This window comes from Homarus americanus, unplaced genomic scaffold (assembly GCF_018991925.1).
Source record: "Homarus americanus isolate GMGI-L3 unplaced genomic scaffold, GMGI_Hamer_2.0 scaffold51859, whole genome shotgun sequence".
In the NCBI taxonomy this organism is placed as follows: domain Eukaryota; kingdom Metazoa; phylum Arthropoda; class Malacostraca; order Decapoda; family Nephropidae; genus Homarus; species Homarus americanus.
Window position 1 is genome coordinate 16,480,194 of NW_024711292.1, and position 19,381 is coordinate 16,499,574.

At 39.7% G+C, this 19,381-nt stretch overlaps 1 protein-coding gene across 1 annotated transcript in view; it reads right to left on the reverse strand.

Moving 5' to 3' along the window:
- The window catches only part of LOC121853365 (thioredoxin domain-containing protein 6-like), a 464,042-nt gene extending 460,803 nt beyond the window's left edge, over nt 1-3,239 (reverse strand). The window contains exon 1 of the mRNA XM_042347463.1: nt 3,141-3,239. Coding sequence (XP_042203397.1) covers nt 3,141-3,203 — 63 coding nt within the window. The 5' untranslated portion in view covers nt 3,204-3,239. The remainder of the gene's footprint in view (nt 1-3,140) is intronic.
- Between the last annotated feature and the right edge of the window lie 16,142 nt (nt 3,240-19,381).

A 19,381-nucleotide genomic window follows, 5' to 3' on the forward strand; every position in this document is an offset into this window, starting at 1 on the left:
CTGAAATTTATGTATATATAAATAAATAATTAACTAAAAAATTAACTAAAAAAATAATAAATATATAGAATTAATAAATATTGAAGTGATAAGCGTGGTAACATTATGAGATGTTCTTATTACCACCATGCTATCGTACTATTCCAGATGATGCTAAATGTTACATAATACTTCCATGAGATAAATGTATAGTATATATCAGGTACCTAAAAGAGAGCTCATGTTTTCACCAGGCTCAGCCATGTTAATATTGTGATTATTATCAACTCTGTATCTGTGTTTTTCTGGCTGAATAAACTGTTTCAATTCAAATTCAATTCAATTCAATGGAAGAACTCCTACCCCTGCCCCTAACGTCAGAAGACCTTCATACTGATGCAAGCGAAGATGAAGCTGAAAGCCCATTAACAGAGGAAGATCTACTAATGAATGGGGAATGGAACGAACATTAGTGAAAGGGACTTGAGTGAATAATGACAACGGAGGAGCTAAGTCACTACAGTGTGATTACTCAAAAGGAAGAGCTGAATGGATACCGAGAGCAGAAAAGGAACTGGATGATTACTAGACTTATTACGAATAAGAGGAAACGTGAATGGTTACCGGAAGATGTGGAACTTATTAAAGATTTAGGAAGGAGACTGTTACAGCAAGCAGTAATGAATATACAGTATATAGAGTATTGAGATGGTGAAGATGGAGAGACCCAGAGTAAGTTGAGGTGTTGGGTGGTGTAAGGGGAGCTCGTTTGCGTATAAAACGCCTGACGCAGCAAATTTGGCCAGCCAGGGCTGGATATGTGACGCCGAGCAGGGCACAGCCACTGTAGCTATCCCCATCATAGAGCCAACACCTAACCCGATTCTCTTGAGACTTTCAACAAGTAAGTTTAACTTGTACTTATTGTGTACACAGGTAGACTGTGTCCATTGCATCATTTATCATTGTGACAACATAAAAATATGGCAAATTAAGTACTCATTGTTAGTGTTAAGATTAGACTAATTACATAGCTATGATTGTTAGGCAAATATATATTGGATTAAACATTTATGTATCATCTATTTGAAATACTAAAATGAATTCTGTTCAACAGGTTTGACCGAATTATAACGTTCGTGTTTAACGTGAAGAGTCTGATTAACCTTTATATGCCCGTGTAGCAGCGGCTAGGAGGGAGAAAGCTCTACCAAGGTCAACCTTAGTGCGGCTCACCAACACCTCACTGTAGCTGTGTGTGTGTGTGCGCGCGCGTGTGTACCCAGTGTCACGGAGTACTGTGCAACGCCTGTAGATTGATCATGGCGATAATATTTAAACCTTGTTAGTGAAGAAAATGATTTTGTCCGAATGAGCTCAATCACTCCCAGTGTAGTGCATATGAGAATGAAAGCAATTGTCATTACTGTTGTCTGACATAAGTGCAGAACACAATTAGCAATCATATTTGACTGAAGTGATCTCGCTTTGTAAATCACCCAATTGTCAAAGTAAAGTTTGTAATGATATCAAGTGCGACTATTAGAGTGGGCAAAGTGAGTGCCAGGTCGACTGTAACGAAAGCAATAAGACGAGGCACACAAACGTGCCCTGATAAGTAATTAAATACAAGGCACACGAACGTTCCCTGATAAATAAGTAAAATACAAAGCACACAAACTTGCCCTGATAAACGAGTAAAATACAAGGCACACAAACGTGCCTTGATAAATGAGTAAAAAACAAGGCACACGAACGTGCTCAGATAAATAAGTAAATTACAAGGCACACAAACTTGGCCTGATGAATGAGTAAAATACAAGGCACACGAACGTGCCCTGATAATTGAGTGAGACAAGGATCACGGACGTGCCCTGATAATTGAGTGAGACAAGGCACATGCACGTGCCCCAGTAAATGAATGAAAGACGAGGCACAAGCACGTGCCCATCAGATGAAAAGCCTGGACATAGGGTCACCGTATTGGAGGCATAAGTAAGTGCCCAATAATCAAACACACGTGGCCAAAATTGTCCGAAGGAGTTGACAAGTACTACTAGCCTGGAGGCAGCGATAGTCACAAGAAAGTAACAAAGTTAAATACCACCAGCCTGAGGGCAGCATAGTCACAAGAATATGACAAAGTTAATTATCAGCAGCCTAAGGCCAGCATAGTCACAATAACGTGGCAAAGTTGAGGAGCTGACAAGTATTACTAGTCTGAGGGCAGCGATAGTCACAAGAAAGTGACAAAGTTAAATAACACCAGCCTGAGGGCAGCATAGTCACAAGAACGTGACAAATTTAAGTATCAGCAGCCTGAGGCCAGCATAGTCACAAGAATGTGACAAAGTTAAGTATCAAAGGCCTGATCTGGTGGGTGGTGTAAGGGGAGCTTGTTTGTGTATAAAACGCTTGACGCAGCAAATTTGGCCAGCCAGGGCTGGACAAGTGACGCCGGGCAGGGCACCGCCACTGTAGCTATCCCCATCATAGAGCCAACACCTAACCCGATTCTCTTGAGACTTTCAACACGTAAGTTTAACTTGTACTTATTGTGTACACAGGTAGACTGTGTCCATTGCATCGTTTATCATTGTGACAACATAAAAATATGGCAAATTAAGTACTCATTGTAAGTGTTAAGATTAGACTAATTACATAGCTATGATTGTTTTTTAAATATTTATTGGATTAAACATTTATGTATGATTGCCTATGTATGATTTATTTGAAATACTAAAATAAATTGTATTCAACAGGTTTGACCTAATTATAACGTTCGAGTTTAACGTGAAGAGTCTGATTAACCTTTAAACGCCCAGAAGGTGTTTACAGAGACCTTAAGTGACTATTAAGGGAAAAGAAGCAGGTAACGCGAAATGAAGGAGGAGCAGAAAGACTGCTTATGTAGAAGGAGCTGATTGAGAAACAACGAAGGAGAATATAAGCTATGACTAACAAAGAAGGAATTGATTACCACTCATGAAGGAGGAGCTGACTGAATACTGGCAAAGGAGAAATTGAGTATATATTGATGAATCAAAAATATTTAGAGGTCTGGCCAATTCATCTTTTGATAAAGAAAGAACTGAGTGACTATTAGTAGAAGAAAACTTAATAATGCCTGGCTGATTAATTATTAAAGGAAAAATTCGTACCATAGCGAGGGTTAGATACTCATCTCCCAGCTCAAGCTTGATGCGTCGCAGGTGCCCGGTCATACTGGAACACGGCCCACACCATTCACTGTACACGTCCACCACTGTAGGAGACACATACTGTAACTCACTTAAAGTGTCTATCTCTGTAGGAGACACATAAGTCACTGAAAGAGTCTATCACTGTGGGAGACACATAACTCACTAAAGGAGTCCATCACTGTAGGAGACACATAACTCACTAAAGGAGTCCATCACTGTGGGAGACACATTATTCACTAAAGGAGTCCATCACTGTAGGAGACACACACTGTAACTCACTTAAAGTGTCTATCTCTGTAGGAGACACATAAGTCACTGAAAGAGTCTATCACTGTGGGAGACACATAACTCACTAAAGGAGTCCATCACTGTGGGAGACACATTATTCACTAAAGGAGTCCATCACTGTAGGAGACAAATAACCACTAAAAGTGTCCATTGCTGAAGGAGATACCGTCAATTATAACCACTCACTCTACACGTCTACCACTCTACCATTGTAATCAACACACCACTCACTCTACACGTCTACCACTCTACCATTGAAATAAACACACCACTCACTCTACACATCTACCACTCTACCATTGTAATAAACACACCACTCACTCTACACGTCTACCACTCTACCATTGTAATAAACACACCACTCACTCTACACGTCTACCACCCTACCATTGTAATAAACACACCACTCACTCTACACGTCTACCACCCTACCATTGTAATAAACATACCACTCACTCTACACGTCTACCACCCTACCATTGTAATAAACACACCACTCACTCTACACGTCTACCATTCCACCATTGTAAGAAGCGCACTAGTCACTCATCACGTCAACCACCCTACCATTGTAATAAACACACCACTCACTCTACACGTCTACCACCCTACCATTGTAATAAACACACCACTCACTCTACACGTCTACCACCCTACCATTGTACACGTCTACCAACCATTGTAATAAACACCACTCACTCTACACGTCTACCACCCTACCATTGTAATAAACACACCACTCACTCTACACGTCTACCATTCCACCATTGTAAGAAGCGCACTAGTCACTCATCACGTCAACCACCCTACCATTGTAATAAACACACCACTCACTCTACACGTCTACCACCCTACCATTGTAATAAACACACCACTCACTCTACACGTCTACCATTCCACCATTGTAATAAAACTACCACTCACTCTACATCTACCACCTACCATTGTAATAAACACACCACTCACCTACGTCTACCATCCTACCATTGTAATAATAAACTACACCACTCTACACGTCTACCATTCCACCATTGTAAGAAGCGCACTAGTCACTCATCACGTCAACCACTGTTATAAACACACCACTCACTCTACACGTCTACCACCCTACCATTGTAATAAACACACCACTCACTCTACACATCTACCACCCTACCATTGTAATAAACACACCACTCACCCTACACGTCTACCACCCTACCATTGTAATAAACACACCACTCACTCTACACGTCTACCACCCTACCATTGTAATAAACACATCACTCACTCTACACGTCTACCACTCCATCATTGTAAGAAGCGCACTAGTCACTCATCACGTCAGCCACTGTAATATACAATTCGCTCACTCTACACATCCACCACTGTAATAAACACATCAATCACTCTAAAGGTCCACTATTGAAATAAACTCACTCCTTACGCTACACGTCCACCACCACTGTAATAAAATTACAGCTTACTCTACACCTCTACCACTGTAATACACACCACTCGCTCTATTTGTCCACCGTTGAAATAAACACATCACTCACCCGACACGTACACCAATTTCACTCAACGCGTCCATCATTGTATTAAACACAAAACTCACTATAATAAACTCGCCATTTACTCTACTCATCCAACACTGTAATAAACACACCACTCACTCTACACGTTCAGCACTGTAGGGAACACACCACTCACTCTACATGGTCACAATTGAAATAAACACACCACTCACTCTATACGTCCACCATTGTAACAAACACACCACTCACAATCAGCAGAAACGTTGTTAGAATGTGATAGATGTTTTGAAATTACACTAATTGTTTGAATTATATTCTGGAACTCTTAAGTGGCAGGGCTTGATGTAAACACTTCTTAGCCTTGTCTGTTTTAATGCCTATGTGCAGGCATATACACAAGTACAATCTGAGAGAATATATTGTGAATTCTCTCCAGGAAAGTGTTGTGAATAACACTTTGAGATAACACTTTAGGCCAATTGCAAGATCAGCCGTGGTGTACACCATGCTGTGGTATCCCGGCGGTCGTAATACAATGGAGCAAAAATTTTGTGATTTTTCAAGATGGGCCATGGTGCATGATGGTAGTACCCGACTGTTGTTTGTTGTTACTACGTCATCGTAGTGTAGTCAGGTGTACCAACTGTCGGAAGACTTGGGGGTTGGTATAATTGCACCCTCAAAACGTTGTCACTTGTCAGTGGCACTAAACGTTTACTCTTGCTACACGATTTACGAGCATAAAAAACTTGAATCCCAAGCTTAGGTGCACCTCATTTTCTTATTCTCTTTGATTATAAGTCAATTCTGGAAATGAAATACGATCATTTACAGTGAATATAGGTACATAAAGCCTGTAATAACCATAAAAACGTAGGAATAGAGTGTAATATCTGTTCCTTTTTTCTTTATCCTTATTAAATCTAACAATAAAGTTATAAGTTTTTCATGGACTTGGGGTTGGGTGAGTGTAAATAAAGAGAACTGTGGCCTGTTCTGTGGATGAAGTCAGTAGAATATAACAAAGTACAGTATTAGGTATTATAATTTTGTTATGACTGATGAACTCACTGTACAGATGAATTGGAAAAAAATCTTGAAAAAATATCACCATAACTGTTAGTTTTCTGTCAAACAGGAAATTATCTTTGTACCAAAAATGTTTACTATCATATTATACAAGTATAAAGGCCAGTTATCTACGATTTTTTTTTTTTTTTTTTTTGTTAAGGTGGGGAATGGATGGAAGGCATGCTAGGGCTCAAGGCACACCCAGACATGAGGGATAGAGAAGTCACAACATATAGTCGTGGGGGTATAGGTTGGAAAAGAAGTTTAATGAGTTAAACAGAGGGGGACGACACCCCTTGTTTTACATATTACAGAGTTTGTTGGCTAACTAAGCTAACCGAGAATTTAGGATGAGGTTGCACAATGGTTACTTTGGTAGACAATGACTAGTTTGATTTTACAATTACAAGTTTATTACAATCTTATACTGTATTACGTTATGGACTCACTAGAGTGTGACTTGTTAAATGTGAATTTATATCATCTAAGTTTTAATCTAAGGTAGATCACTGTGGCGGACATAGATGGGTCGCGGGTTGGGTTGTTGTAGTGCGGGCAGACTCTGTGGCCACCAGGCGTGGGGTCACCCTCCGTTGATGACTTCCCCGCGTAGGTGATCTGGGCTGTGAGGGTCGTCCAGGAGCTTGTCCCAAACCTTCTTCCCTAGGTGATGGAACCTGACGTTGAGTGCCTCTGTTTTATTTCTTAGGTGGATGGTTTCCACTGTCGCCTGGTAAGGTGGCGCTTGGCCACTGGCTGATCTCAAACACTTGTTTTGGAAGCTCTGTACTTGTTGTAGTCTAGTCTTCCCGAGTGTGACGAGTGGCATATGTGGGTACTCCAACACAGGCCTCACAAGCACCTTGTACAGGTGAACTTGTATCTTCTCAGGCATCAGTTTAAAACGTTTTAATTTGGCTGCGGCGACTTTGGCTTTATTTAGTCTGTCCTTCGCGTGAGGAATGATGCCCGTTCAAGAGATGATGAGGCCGAGCAACCTGCCTTGTTTAGAGTACTCAATCTCTTCGTCGTCGATCATCAATGGCGCCAGCTTGAATTTGGCTATGGGCATGACCTTGAATTTCGTTTTGTTTGTTTTTATTTTCCATTTATTTTCATACTCCGAGATACCCTTATTGCCCGAGCAGTGAGTCGCGCCATCCTTGCCGTGGACTTTTCTGGGCAGGTGACGATCTGTGTTACATCGTCGACATACATGACGTACTCGCTGCTGACGATTGGGGGTGGCAAGTCAGCCGTGTAGAGTGTGTAAAGGGTTGGTGAGAGACAAGAGCCCTGAGGCACGCCGCTCGATAGTGAGAATTCTTCTCCAAAATGTTCTTGCATCTTGATTTGGGCTCTGCGGTCCGTAATGAAGTTGCACAGCAGGCGCGTCAGATGTCCGGGTAGCCCCAGTTGTATGATCTTATACTGCAGCCCCGCGTGCCAAACTTTGTCAAACGCCTTGCTGACATCCCTCAGTACTATGTTGCACTGCAGGCGGCCAGTCATGGCATTGGCGATCTGCTCGTAGACCTGAGCTATGGCGGTGGATGTGCCTCGGTACTGGCAGAAGCCGAACTGGTGGGGATTATGCACGCCTTCATCCTCCAGATACATCCGCAATCGATTGTTTACTATTTTTTCGAAGATTTTGGCAGGTACCTCTATCAGCGATATTGGTCGAAAGTTTTCGACTTTGTTTGGAGGCTTCCCTGCTTTTAGTATGAGGCAAATAACGGCGATTTTGAACATCTTAGGGAAGTATCCAGAGGAGAGGCAGGCGTTGTAGGGTTACGTGATATTATGTTGTCTAGAACTCAGGATGGATGGATGGAAACTCTAGGTGGTGGTTTTTTTATATAAAATATATTATATACAAGACAGTCTGGTGCTGGAGATGCCGTGTGGTGAGGAGCTTGCTCAGAAGACGCGTTCAGTGAGTAGCGTGTTTTAGGAGGTAGATGTGAAGGAGCTTCGTTAGAGGGGATGTTGCTGGCCTCCAGGTTGAATGAGAGGTGGACAGCGAGGAGCTTGCTTGGAGGAGGTGTTGTGTGTTCAGGAACTTAGAGAAGAATGAATTTCAATGGAGAGACTGCGAGCTTATATAAACAACAGCCGGAAGTAAACCCGTGGGAACTCGCCGGTTTCTTGACTCCGTTGCTAGGGTAGACGTAGCAGCTGGTGCCCCCCCCCCACCCCTGAGCAGTTGGCTGGTTGCTAGGATACTGTCGCATTGGAATGCGGATGTAGTTGTAGGGGAGAGATCCACAACTGCGTTGCATATATGAGCAAGCCTCTCCATCATGTTGTCGGGGAGTTGAGCCAGGATCGTCTTGTTAATGTGACTTTGACCAGGTGATTTGTTTTTAAACCCTTTTATGACGGCTGACACATCTGCAGTCCGTGGGAGCAGCTGGAGCAGGTGCTGATGGTCCTGACCTAAAATGTCCTCCTCAAACTCCCTGTCGAAGCCCTCGCTCTCCTGTTCACTAATGGTGACTAGTGTGAGGATGGGGAATGGTCCTATGAGTGGTGGTCGGGATGTTGTTGTCCATCTCCGTCTTCACATCCGTGTACCATTGTTCGACCGCGTTGTCGATGTCATTGAGGCTGGCTTCTTCCAGGTTTCTCCCCTGCTTGAGACTGAGAGACTCCTTGAAGGAGTCCCAGTCTGCCCGTTTGAGGTTTGACCTGATGTTGGTGGGGATCAAAATGGGATTGGATAAGAGTTTCACGACGACTGGCAGGTGATCGCTGGTACTGATGGGTCCGGCAGTAACGTGCCTGTTCAGAGAGGATTATGTCAGGTGTTGTGGCACTGGCTCGTCTGATCAGTGTTGGGAAATCTGGCCCGAGGCGTTGCAGTTTTCCCCTTCTGATGTTGTCATACAGCGCCACACCGACATTGTTCTCATTCCCGTGTCCGAGTATGGCGTGGCGCGCATTTAAGTCCCCTATGATGTTTGTAGGTTTTCTGTGGCGTAGCAATTGGTTGAGGTCTTGTTCGGGTAAGTAAGGACGTCTGGGAGGTAGGTCCCCTAGTTGTCTCCACCTGCACTCCCAGAACTGAATCCTCGAAGTCTGGCAACGCTCTGTGACTCAGCCGTGACCTGATGGCCACAGCGACACCATCGTTCAGCTCACCCGTCATGTTCCTCTAGTATACAGTGTCGCCAAAAAGTTTCAGCTTACTTTCGTCCTTTATGCCAGTACTGTTTAACAGAATGATGTCTGGGTCTAATTGATAGTATAAGTTTGACAGTTCATTACGTCTATTAAGGGACCAGTGTAGGACATTATGTAGGACAATTTTCATCCTGCTAACGACTGCCATTTCGGAGACTGTAGCTTGGGGCGTCGCTTGAAGTGTTTGCTCGGCTTCTGCCATTTCTAGGAGGACGGAATTTCTTAGCAGAACCTTCGGACATCTGCTTGTCAGTCAATGGCAGGCCCTCGAACTTCTCGTCACCCGTGTACAGGAAAGTGTTCAGGTCCTGGGCCTGCGTGTTGAAGTGATCAACTGACGCTGCAGCTAGAGGGTCTTGTTCCTCTGTGGAGTGAGTCGCCATCATCTGGTCGCAACCATTGACTGCGGTTGCACGCCGATGGTCACTGTCGTCGCTGGGAGTACATGTATTGGGGTTACGGACATTTACGGTGTCGTGGGAGCTGTGATCCCAGGGGAACTGACTGGCCACGTCGGGGCTACGGTTATACTGACTTTTGCCTAAGTCAGGGAGGTCATGGTCTATTTCTGGCGTGGGTTGAGGTCGTCGATAAGTGGTTGAGTGGGTTACTGCTTATTTCAACAGATGCAATGTTGCTCCTGGTTAGTGTCTCGTTGAGGTGTTTCGAGAATGAACCTGGATGAACCTTGTTCATGTGATGGGCATGCAAGTAAGACAAGTATACAGTGGTGGTCAATTTTTTTTCTGTTTCTTGAAGTACCTGTTTCCTGACCAGGCAGGTGGCAGAGAAGGTCCTGTGGCCACCGTCGCAGACGACACACTTTTTTATGGTGCTACGGCAGTCTTTGTAGAAGTGCTGATCAGATGAACACTCAGAGCATATGACCTCTTGCAGGGTGCAGTTCTTGGTCACATGGTCATTGTATTTATAGCACTTCATACATTGTTGGATGGGCATACTCTTTTCATATTCTATTTGGTGTGATGAGATGGAAGTGCCATATGCACTTCTCCTTCATTCTTTTTGCATCCGTTGTGTCTGCAAAGCGAACCTTGATTATATTATGGGCATACATAGGATACACCTCCACAACCTTGACTTTGTTTTGCTTTTCTATTTCATCTCTTATTTCTTCTGCGTTATGTTCCACTACATCTGTCTAACTTCTAACATACAGGGGTGAGCTTGGCGCCGTATTCCCGTGGGACAATGACCTCATAACCGTTAGTTTTCATTTTATCCATGGCATTAGACTTAAGTAGTTTATCAGCATCTCCATCTGTTTCTGTCAGGATGATGTAACCATCTCTCAGATCCACAAGTCTATTTATTCTCACCCTAAGGTCACTCAATAGCTTTTTTTGCCCTATCCGAGACCCCTGGGTCGGGGTTCCGGAGATCTTCACTCTCACTTTAGCCATGGTCAGTAACATACATGAAAATCCTATCTAATCTGTCCACCTCAGCTAAACCCCATTGATGCCGCTCCTTCTGTCCACTTGTTGGGCGAGTAAAGACTGGTCTAGGGGTAGGGTGAACAGACAATCCCCTGACGGGGGCCTAGCCAAGCCCTAACACCTAACAGTGACAAGTTATGAAGCACTGCCGAATTCCTAACAGAAAATGTTGCCACCCTTACTGTCTTGACTCAGCAGCCCTCTGAGGGCCCCCCTTGTGGCTCTGCCCGCAGGGTTCGCATCGTTACCAAACAGCAGGGGCTCTACGCGAAAAAATAGGATAGGTAAGAAGCGCAGTGTATAAGAATAATAATATCCATGTACAACTACATGATAAAGCAGTCAGAGCGGACCCAACGTGAAAAACAAGGCAGACAGTCATAACGGTCAGCAATTTGAACTGAGCAGGGAGCGCCGCGTAGCATGTCCACTCACTATGAAGGTTGGGTGGGCTCTGATCTCCAAGATATGAAAACTTGAGATAATGCTTCATAATTGTCTCCACCTGATTATAGTAATGCAATAAATACCCTTTCAAAAAGCAAGAAATGAACACTTTCCCAATGTTTGGAGTAAAAATGTATACAATATGCTAATGACATGGGCTAAACCAGCAGTTAGAGAAAAGTATCTGCTTTTTAAATGGTCTTATATTTGGAAAAACATTCCATGTAAATACTGTATATGGATCCTCACCAGAGTCTTCATATGGTTAGTGTGCAGACATTTGTTTACAAGGCATATACTCAACTATTATGGAAATGAAGACATGTTAGGTTAGGTTAGATTAGGTTCATCTTGTGAGTAAATGTCATGGAACCCATATACAGTAGGTATAGTCATGAAATTCTACCAACTAATCAGAGACTAATAATGTTAAACATAGAACAAGATGATAATTAAATGGTTTAAAAATATCCTCAATACAATCTGCAATAATATTGCAAATTATTCCTGCATTTTTAATGTTTAATATAAACTGTAATAATTATAAGGATAAGAATACAATGATAATGCTTATTTCAGAATATAGCCTTTATTAAAAGCAGGATATGTTATAATATATGGATGATCAAGAGTAAAATATTTTAAAAGAAAAATCAACCACAAATTTCACAAATATATTAATACATAATATCCATGTATGTATGCAGAGATAAAGTTAAAAAAATAATAGTTAAGGCATACAGTACGTTATGATTTCTCCAAGGCATATTTACAGAAAATTCCGGAAACTGCATATTTTCTGGTCTAGGGGTAATTTGGAGATTTCACGGAAAGTCTCCAAATTTTTCTGCTCCGAGTCTGGGAACCAATTCCGAGGTTAGGTTAGGTAGCAAATTCCAAAATCTTCCCTGGAACCGGAAAAATTCCCCATCAATCATGATACCAAGATTTATTTTTTCAGTATTGGTGAAAGGTGAATAGTCAGCTGTACCTCCACCTGTAAGTGAAAATAAAGTCATTAATATTGTGTTAGTTAAATTTGCGAATTCTGAAACATCTTTGTTTACGAGGGTTAATATTTATAAGTTTCCAACACCTACATATTGTGGGTAATTTTGTCTGTTAAAAAAAAATGAATGGAAACTCAGATTTGTTTGGTTTGATATGCAACACACACTCAAAAAATTTATTTATTCTTTTAATGTATATTGTTATGGTGATTCCAAAACTTTGATCCCTTTTTTGGAGAAATTCATAGAACAATAATTATAAGCCCTTTAAAATTTTAATGATCTACATCAAAATTTTAACCTACTCTACCTAACTTAACCGAACTGGAAACTAATTTAACTATCATAAAATAAAGTACAGTATACTGTCTTTCATATTTTAAAGGTTGGATTAAGGACAAATTCACTTAGGTTAATTTCTGTTTACAGTTAATTAGTCAAGTCTGACATATTTCTGTTGTAATCATTAGAATATATGTCACATTTATTGAAGATTCATAATTTCATTATCTTTGAATATCCAAGAATTGTAATAATAAACCAATTAAAGGTAAAGGGAGTCATACCTGTGATTACTTTCTACAATTATTACATCTAGCTATAATTGAGTGGAGCAGCAAGGTGAGTTAGGTAATATGCAAGGAGTTTAAAGATGAAATTGTAGTACAGTCTCTCCTCGACTTACGACGGGGTTCCGTCCCGACAACCAGGTCGTAAGTCGAAGAGAGAGTGTATGTAATACCTGAAATATTGTTGTTAAATATTATCATCAATGACTTCTCTTGGTATTAAACAATACAATTTGGTGCTATATTTTTTCCTCTTACATAAAGTAGCTTTAGTGTACAGGGTGAAACATCTATCATGAAGTGATTGTCATTTGAACTTTACGGAGTATGAATTTGTAAAAAAAAAAAAATAATGATTTTGATCTACTCTTAATCAATTTGGTAAAATTATTGTTTAGGTCATCCACGTACTTGGCACTTGAGAAAAACATAATTTCACTGTAACCAAACCTAACCCAACCCAACCCAACTTAACTAATCTAATGTAACCTAACTTAACTGGTAAAGGTCGGTCAACTTAAAATTATTAAATTTGCTGGATGGCCAAAAAGATAATAATATCATCAATTCCATTTACTTTAGAAGGACTTATTCATTTTTGTTGAAATCATGGACATACAAAGCCAATATATCTACATTTGATTCTACCACTGTCAATGGCAAAGTTAATTAATATCACCACTCCAACTGTTGGCCCAAAAGTCGTAAAATAGTTCTTTCTTCTAATACATTGAGTCACTAAGGGAATAAAAAAAATTAAACATGAATTTAGGTCACTGAATTTATCTTATTAGTAACAAACTGTGGTTAAACTGATACAAAAATGAAACATGCCTGTGAAGTACCTGGTACTGGTTACCTGGCATATTTGGACTTATTAAAATATGAAATTTAGGCTATTAAGTATTTATACTAGGGAAATAATTATTTTGATAGAGCTGGATGGTTATAAAGTGCGCTCATTACGAAATTTGGGTCGATATTAATTCTGATAAGGGACGTCATTCACCATCCCAGAGGAAACAGTTCTCATCACTCTTCAAATAGACCACTTACGACTTTTTTTAGCTTAATTTGATTTCCATACATTTCTACACATAAATTAGTTGTATTAGTTATCTTAAAGACTTACCTTTTATGATGGTTGGGCGAATTTGGAGGATATAAACGGCGACGAGACAAGTAAAGGCTGGCGGCATTGTTCGTACATAAACATGGAACACTTTTAAAAAGAACAATACAATTCTGCATGTGCTGTTCTATATGGAGTATATCGTTATAAAAAATATTATTCCCTTGCAGATTTCTACATTTTATTTGCATCCAATTCAATTTTCTTTCTTTTGGTTTCAAAATATAGTTCCATCGTAGTGCACATCGGGTGGGGGTATGAGTACCACGAAATTCTCCCACGTTCCAATAACGAATCGTATATATATATATATATATATATATATATATATATATATATATATATATATATATATATATATATATTATATATATATATATATATATATATATATATTTATATATATATATATATATATTAGCCCAGAAGGCTTCTTGCACAACAACCATGGGGCTACTACAGCATGGTATACACCACGGCTGATCTTGCAAATGGCCCTTTGAGTTAAGTGTCTAGCTTCTCTGTCCAGTGGTAGTGAGTGAACCTTCACTCCCTGGGCATGACAACGGGTCGGTTGTTTTACTAAATCAGCTAATCCTGGTTCGACCCTTGAGAGAAATGCAAGCCAAGTGATCTAGAATCGTGAATAACATGGTGAATCACTTGGTGAATAAATTAGTGAATAACTTGTTATTCATTTGGGTGCATATTTATATAAAGAAAGCTGTTGTTAAAAGAAAACCTCACTAGCCTAACCAAACAAACCTACCTAACCTTATCTAACTTCCAAGACGGGGGCTCCGCCCCTTGGACGGAGGCCCTGGGTGTATTAAACACAAAGAACCTACTATAATCTGGTGTAATTTTACGTTTTTCGTAGACGTGAGAACAGCTGCCCATACAGAACGGTTCATCAGCGGTTCCATGACAAAACCCCAACGGACAAAACCCCAAAGGGGTTGTCATTTGTCAACACTAACCTAACCTAGCCTAAACATAAAAGTGTTTTATTTCATATTTTATATGAGACTGGGGTTTTGTCCATTGGGGTTTTATCCGGTCACCTCATAAGCATACACTGAGCATCGGCATTGATCTGGCCCAGGAGGCGGAGTGTTTTGAAATACATCAATATGATTGGTTTGTAGCGACTCAAGAATAATTACACATTTATTCTCTACTTGTATTTAAACTGTTATAGATTAATGTTATGTAATGAAACTTAACAGATGCCCAATACATTTTTGTCTATGCTCTTAAAATTGTAACTTGTTGTTTTGTACTTGCTGTTGTTGAGTCGGCTGGCTGACATGGCTGAACTTGTTTCGAGACTGAGCCAAGACAGCTTCGTTCAGTCAGCCGGTTTATATACTCGTGGGTGGCCTCAGAAGTTAAGGCCAAGTGGAAGAATTGCCGTGGTGTACACGATGCTGTAGTATCCCGGCGGTCGTAATACAATAGAAGAAAAGTATATTGATTATTAAAAAATGGCCATGGTGGTTCCCGACCGGCCTTTGTTGTTACTACGTCATCGTGGTGTAGTCAGGTGTACCAACAGGCGAATGACAAGGAAGTTGGTATGCTTGCACCATCAAAAACTTGTCAATGGCACGAAACGTTTGCTCTTGCTACACGATTTACGAGCATGTAAAACTTGAATACCAAGCTAAGGTGCACCTCATTTTCTTGGACTATAAACCAATTTCGGGTATGAAATACAATCACTTACAGTGAATATAGGTAAAAGCCTGTAACAACCATAAGAACGTAGGAATAGAGTGTATTATGTGTTCCTTTCTTCTTTATCCTCATTAAATCTAACAATAAAGTATTAAGTTTGTCACGAACTTGGGGTTGGGTGGGTGTAAATAAAGAGAATTGTGGCCTGTTCTGTGGATGAAGTCAGTAGAATATAACAAAGTACAGTATTAGGTATGATAATTTTGCCATGACAATTATTAACTCACTGTACAGATGAATTGGGATAAAATTTTGAAAAATATCACCATAATTGTTAGTTTTCTATCAAACAGGAAATTATCTTTGTACCAAAAACCTTTACTTCCATATTATACAAGTATAAAGACCAGTTATCTACAAGATATGAAACCTTGAGATAATGCTTCCTACTTGTCTCCACCTGATTGTAGAAGATATGAACACTTTCCCAATATCAGGAGTAAACATGTATACAATATGTTAATGACATGGACTAAACCAGCAGTTGGAGAAAAGTATCCGTTGCTTAAATGGTCATTTATTTGGAAAAACATAACATGTAAATATATGGATCCTCAATAGAGAGAGGGTTCATATAGGTAGTGTGCAGACATTTGTTCACAAGGCATATTCTCAACAATAGGCTAATGGAAAGGAAGACATGTTTGGTTAGGTTAGATTAGGTTCATCTTGTGAGAAAATGTCATGGAACCCATATACAGTATGTATAGTCATGAACTTCTACCAAACTAATGATTTTCTAAAAATGTTAAACATAAAAGATGATAATTCAATATTTAAAAAATATCCTCAATACAGTCTGCAATGTTAATTGCAAATTATTTCTGCATTTCTTAATGTTTAATATAAACTGTAGTAATAATAAGGATAAAAATACAATGATAATGCTAATGTCAGATTATAGCCTTTATTAAAAGTTGGATATGTTACAATATATGGATGATCACGAGTACAGTATTTTGAAGGAAAAATAATCCACAAATTTTACAAATATATTAATACATCTTATCCATGTATATATGTAAATTGTAAAATTAAAAAATATATATTAATTAAGGCATATGTTATGACTTCTCCGAGGCATATTTTCTGAAAATTCAAGGAACTGTTTTTTTCTGGTTTATGAGGAAAATTCAGGGATAAAATAATGAATAATTTGGGGATTTTACAGTCTCCAAATTTTTCTGTTCCGAGTCTGGGAACCAATTCCGAGGTTAGGTTAGGTAGCAAATTCCAGAATCTTCCAGTAACCGGAAAAGTCCCCATTATTCATAATACCAAGAATTATTTCTTCAGTTACGGTGAAAGGTGAACAGCCAGCTGTATCTCCACCTCTAAGTGAAAATAAAGGCACTAATATTGTGTAAGTTAATTATGAATTCTGAAACATCTTTATTTATGACGGTTAATATTTATAAGTTTCCAATACCTACATATTATGAGTAATTTTGTCTGTTAATTTTTTTTTTGTGCCCCCCCCCACATCCTTGTGTAAGGTGAAGACAGAAGCGTTTACAGCGCCCAACAGGGAAGCATGCTAAGTTCATGCTTGCCTTATGTCTCATGAGTTAAGGGCGTAGAAGCCTGAAGAGTCAAGGGCGTAGAAGCCTGAAGAGTCATGGTTTATGTCTAAGCAAGTTATTGGAAGCTCCAACAACTTGTCCCTGAATACGAATTCGCAACTTTCGATTTACAGCAGGTACCTACTTTGCTGCTAGGTGAACAGGGACCAAGGGGACTAGGAAGAGTGTCCAAATTTGCCGGCCCGGGAATTGAACCCGTGACATCTTGCTTGCAAGGCAAGACCGGCACCGCTCTACCACCAGCACCCCCGAGTTAAAATAACCACAAATTTAATTTCCAATAGAAACTCGGATTTTTTTGTTTGATATGCAACACACTAAAAAAAAATTCTAATGTAGATTTTTATGGTGATTCCAAAACAGTGGTCCCATTTTTTTTTGAGAAATTCTTAGAAAAATTATAAGCCCTTTAAAATTTTAATGTTCTATACATCAAAATTTTAACCTAACCTACCTAACTTAGCCTAACTGGAAAAAATCGGTCAACTTAAAATCCTAAAATTCCCTGGATGACCGAACCGAAAATATAATACCACCATCAATTTCTTTTATTTTGGAAGACATTGTTAATTTTTGTTGGAATCATGGACATACAAGGCCAATGTCTTCACACTTGATTCTACTTTACTTGTAGACAAAATATAGAATGGCTGTGTGCTGTACTGTATATCAACATTGCCATTAAACATATGAAAATCCTTGATATTTGCCATCTATAATGAAAACAAAAAGTGCAGTGTACTTAATATTGGAAGAACAAATACTGTCAATGTATACAGCCTTAACAACATCAACCTAGAGAAGTCGACTTGTGAAAGAGACTTAGGGGTACTTGTAAGCCCGGAACTACGGCCTAGAAAACAGTGCGTTAATGTTCGAAATAAGGCAAACAGAGTATTGGATTTTATATCTAGAAGTGTAAGTAATAAGAGTGCAGAGGTCTTATTGCAACTATATCTTGCGCTAGTCAGGCCGCACCTCGATTATGCGGTTCAGTTCTGGTGCCCTTATTATAGAATGGATATCAATTCACTGGAGTCGGTGCAGCGAAGAATGACGAAAATGATTCCGGGACTTAGAAACCTTCCATATCAGGATAGGTTAAAGAAACTAAACTTGCATTCCCTAGAAAGACGAAGAGTGCGGGGAGATATGATAGAAGTATTTAAGTGGGTGAAAGGAATCAATAAAGGCGATATAGATAAAGTTCTTATAATATCCGAGCAGGATAGGACTCGTAGCAACGGATTAAGTTGGATAAGTTTAGGTTTAGGAGGGAGATAGGAAGGAACTGGTTCACAAATAGGGGGTCCGACTAATTACCCAAAAGTACCCAAATGTACCCAAATGTAGCCAAATATAGCCGGGATGAAGTCAAATAATGGTCCTAGATGAATAAATCGGACGGCCAATCACTTCTCGACAAGTATTTGGTGTCAGAATGTCACAAAAAATTGGAAAACTTACTTTAATCTGAGTTAATAGATCGCGTGCATGTACCGACGGAGCGAGGAATTACCCAAATGTACCCAAATGTAGTCGCAATAAAGTCAAATAATGGTCCTAGATGAATAAATCGGACTGACAATCACTTCTCGACTGGTATTTGGTGTCACAAGGTCACAAAAATTTGGTAAACTTAATTTAATCTGAGTTAATAGATCGAGTGCATGTACCTAACCTAACCTAACCTAACCTAACCTCGACTAGTATTTGGTGTCACGAAGTCACAAAAAATTGATAAACTTAATTTAATCTGAGTTAATAGATCAAGTGCATGTACCTAACCTAACCTAATCTAACACAACACAACTCAGATTAAATTAAGTTTACCAATTTTTTTTTGTCTTTATGACACCAAATAATAATCGAGAAGTGATTCACAGCCCGAATTACGCTTGTACGACCATCATTTGACTTCATTGCAGCTACATTTGGCTACATTTGGGTACATTTGGGTAATTCCTCGCTCCGCCGGTACATGCACGCGATCTTTTAACTCAGATTAAAGTAAGTTTTCCAATTTTTTGTGACTTTCTGACACCAAATACTAGTCGAGAAGTGATTAGCAGTCCGATTTATTCATGTAAACCATTATTTGACTTCATTGCGGCTATATTTGGTTACATTTGGGTACATTTGGGAAATTAGTCGGACCGCAAATTAGGGTGGTGGACTAGTGGAACAAGCTTA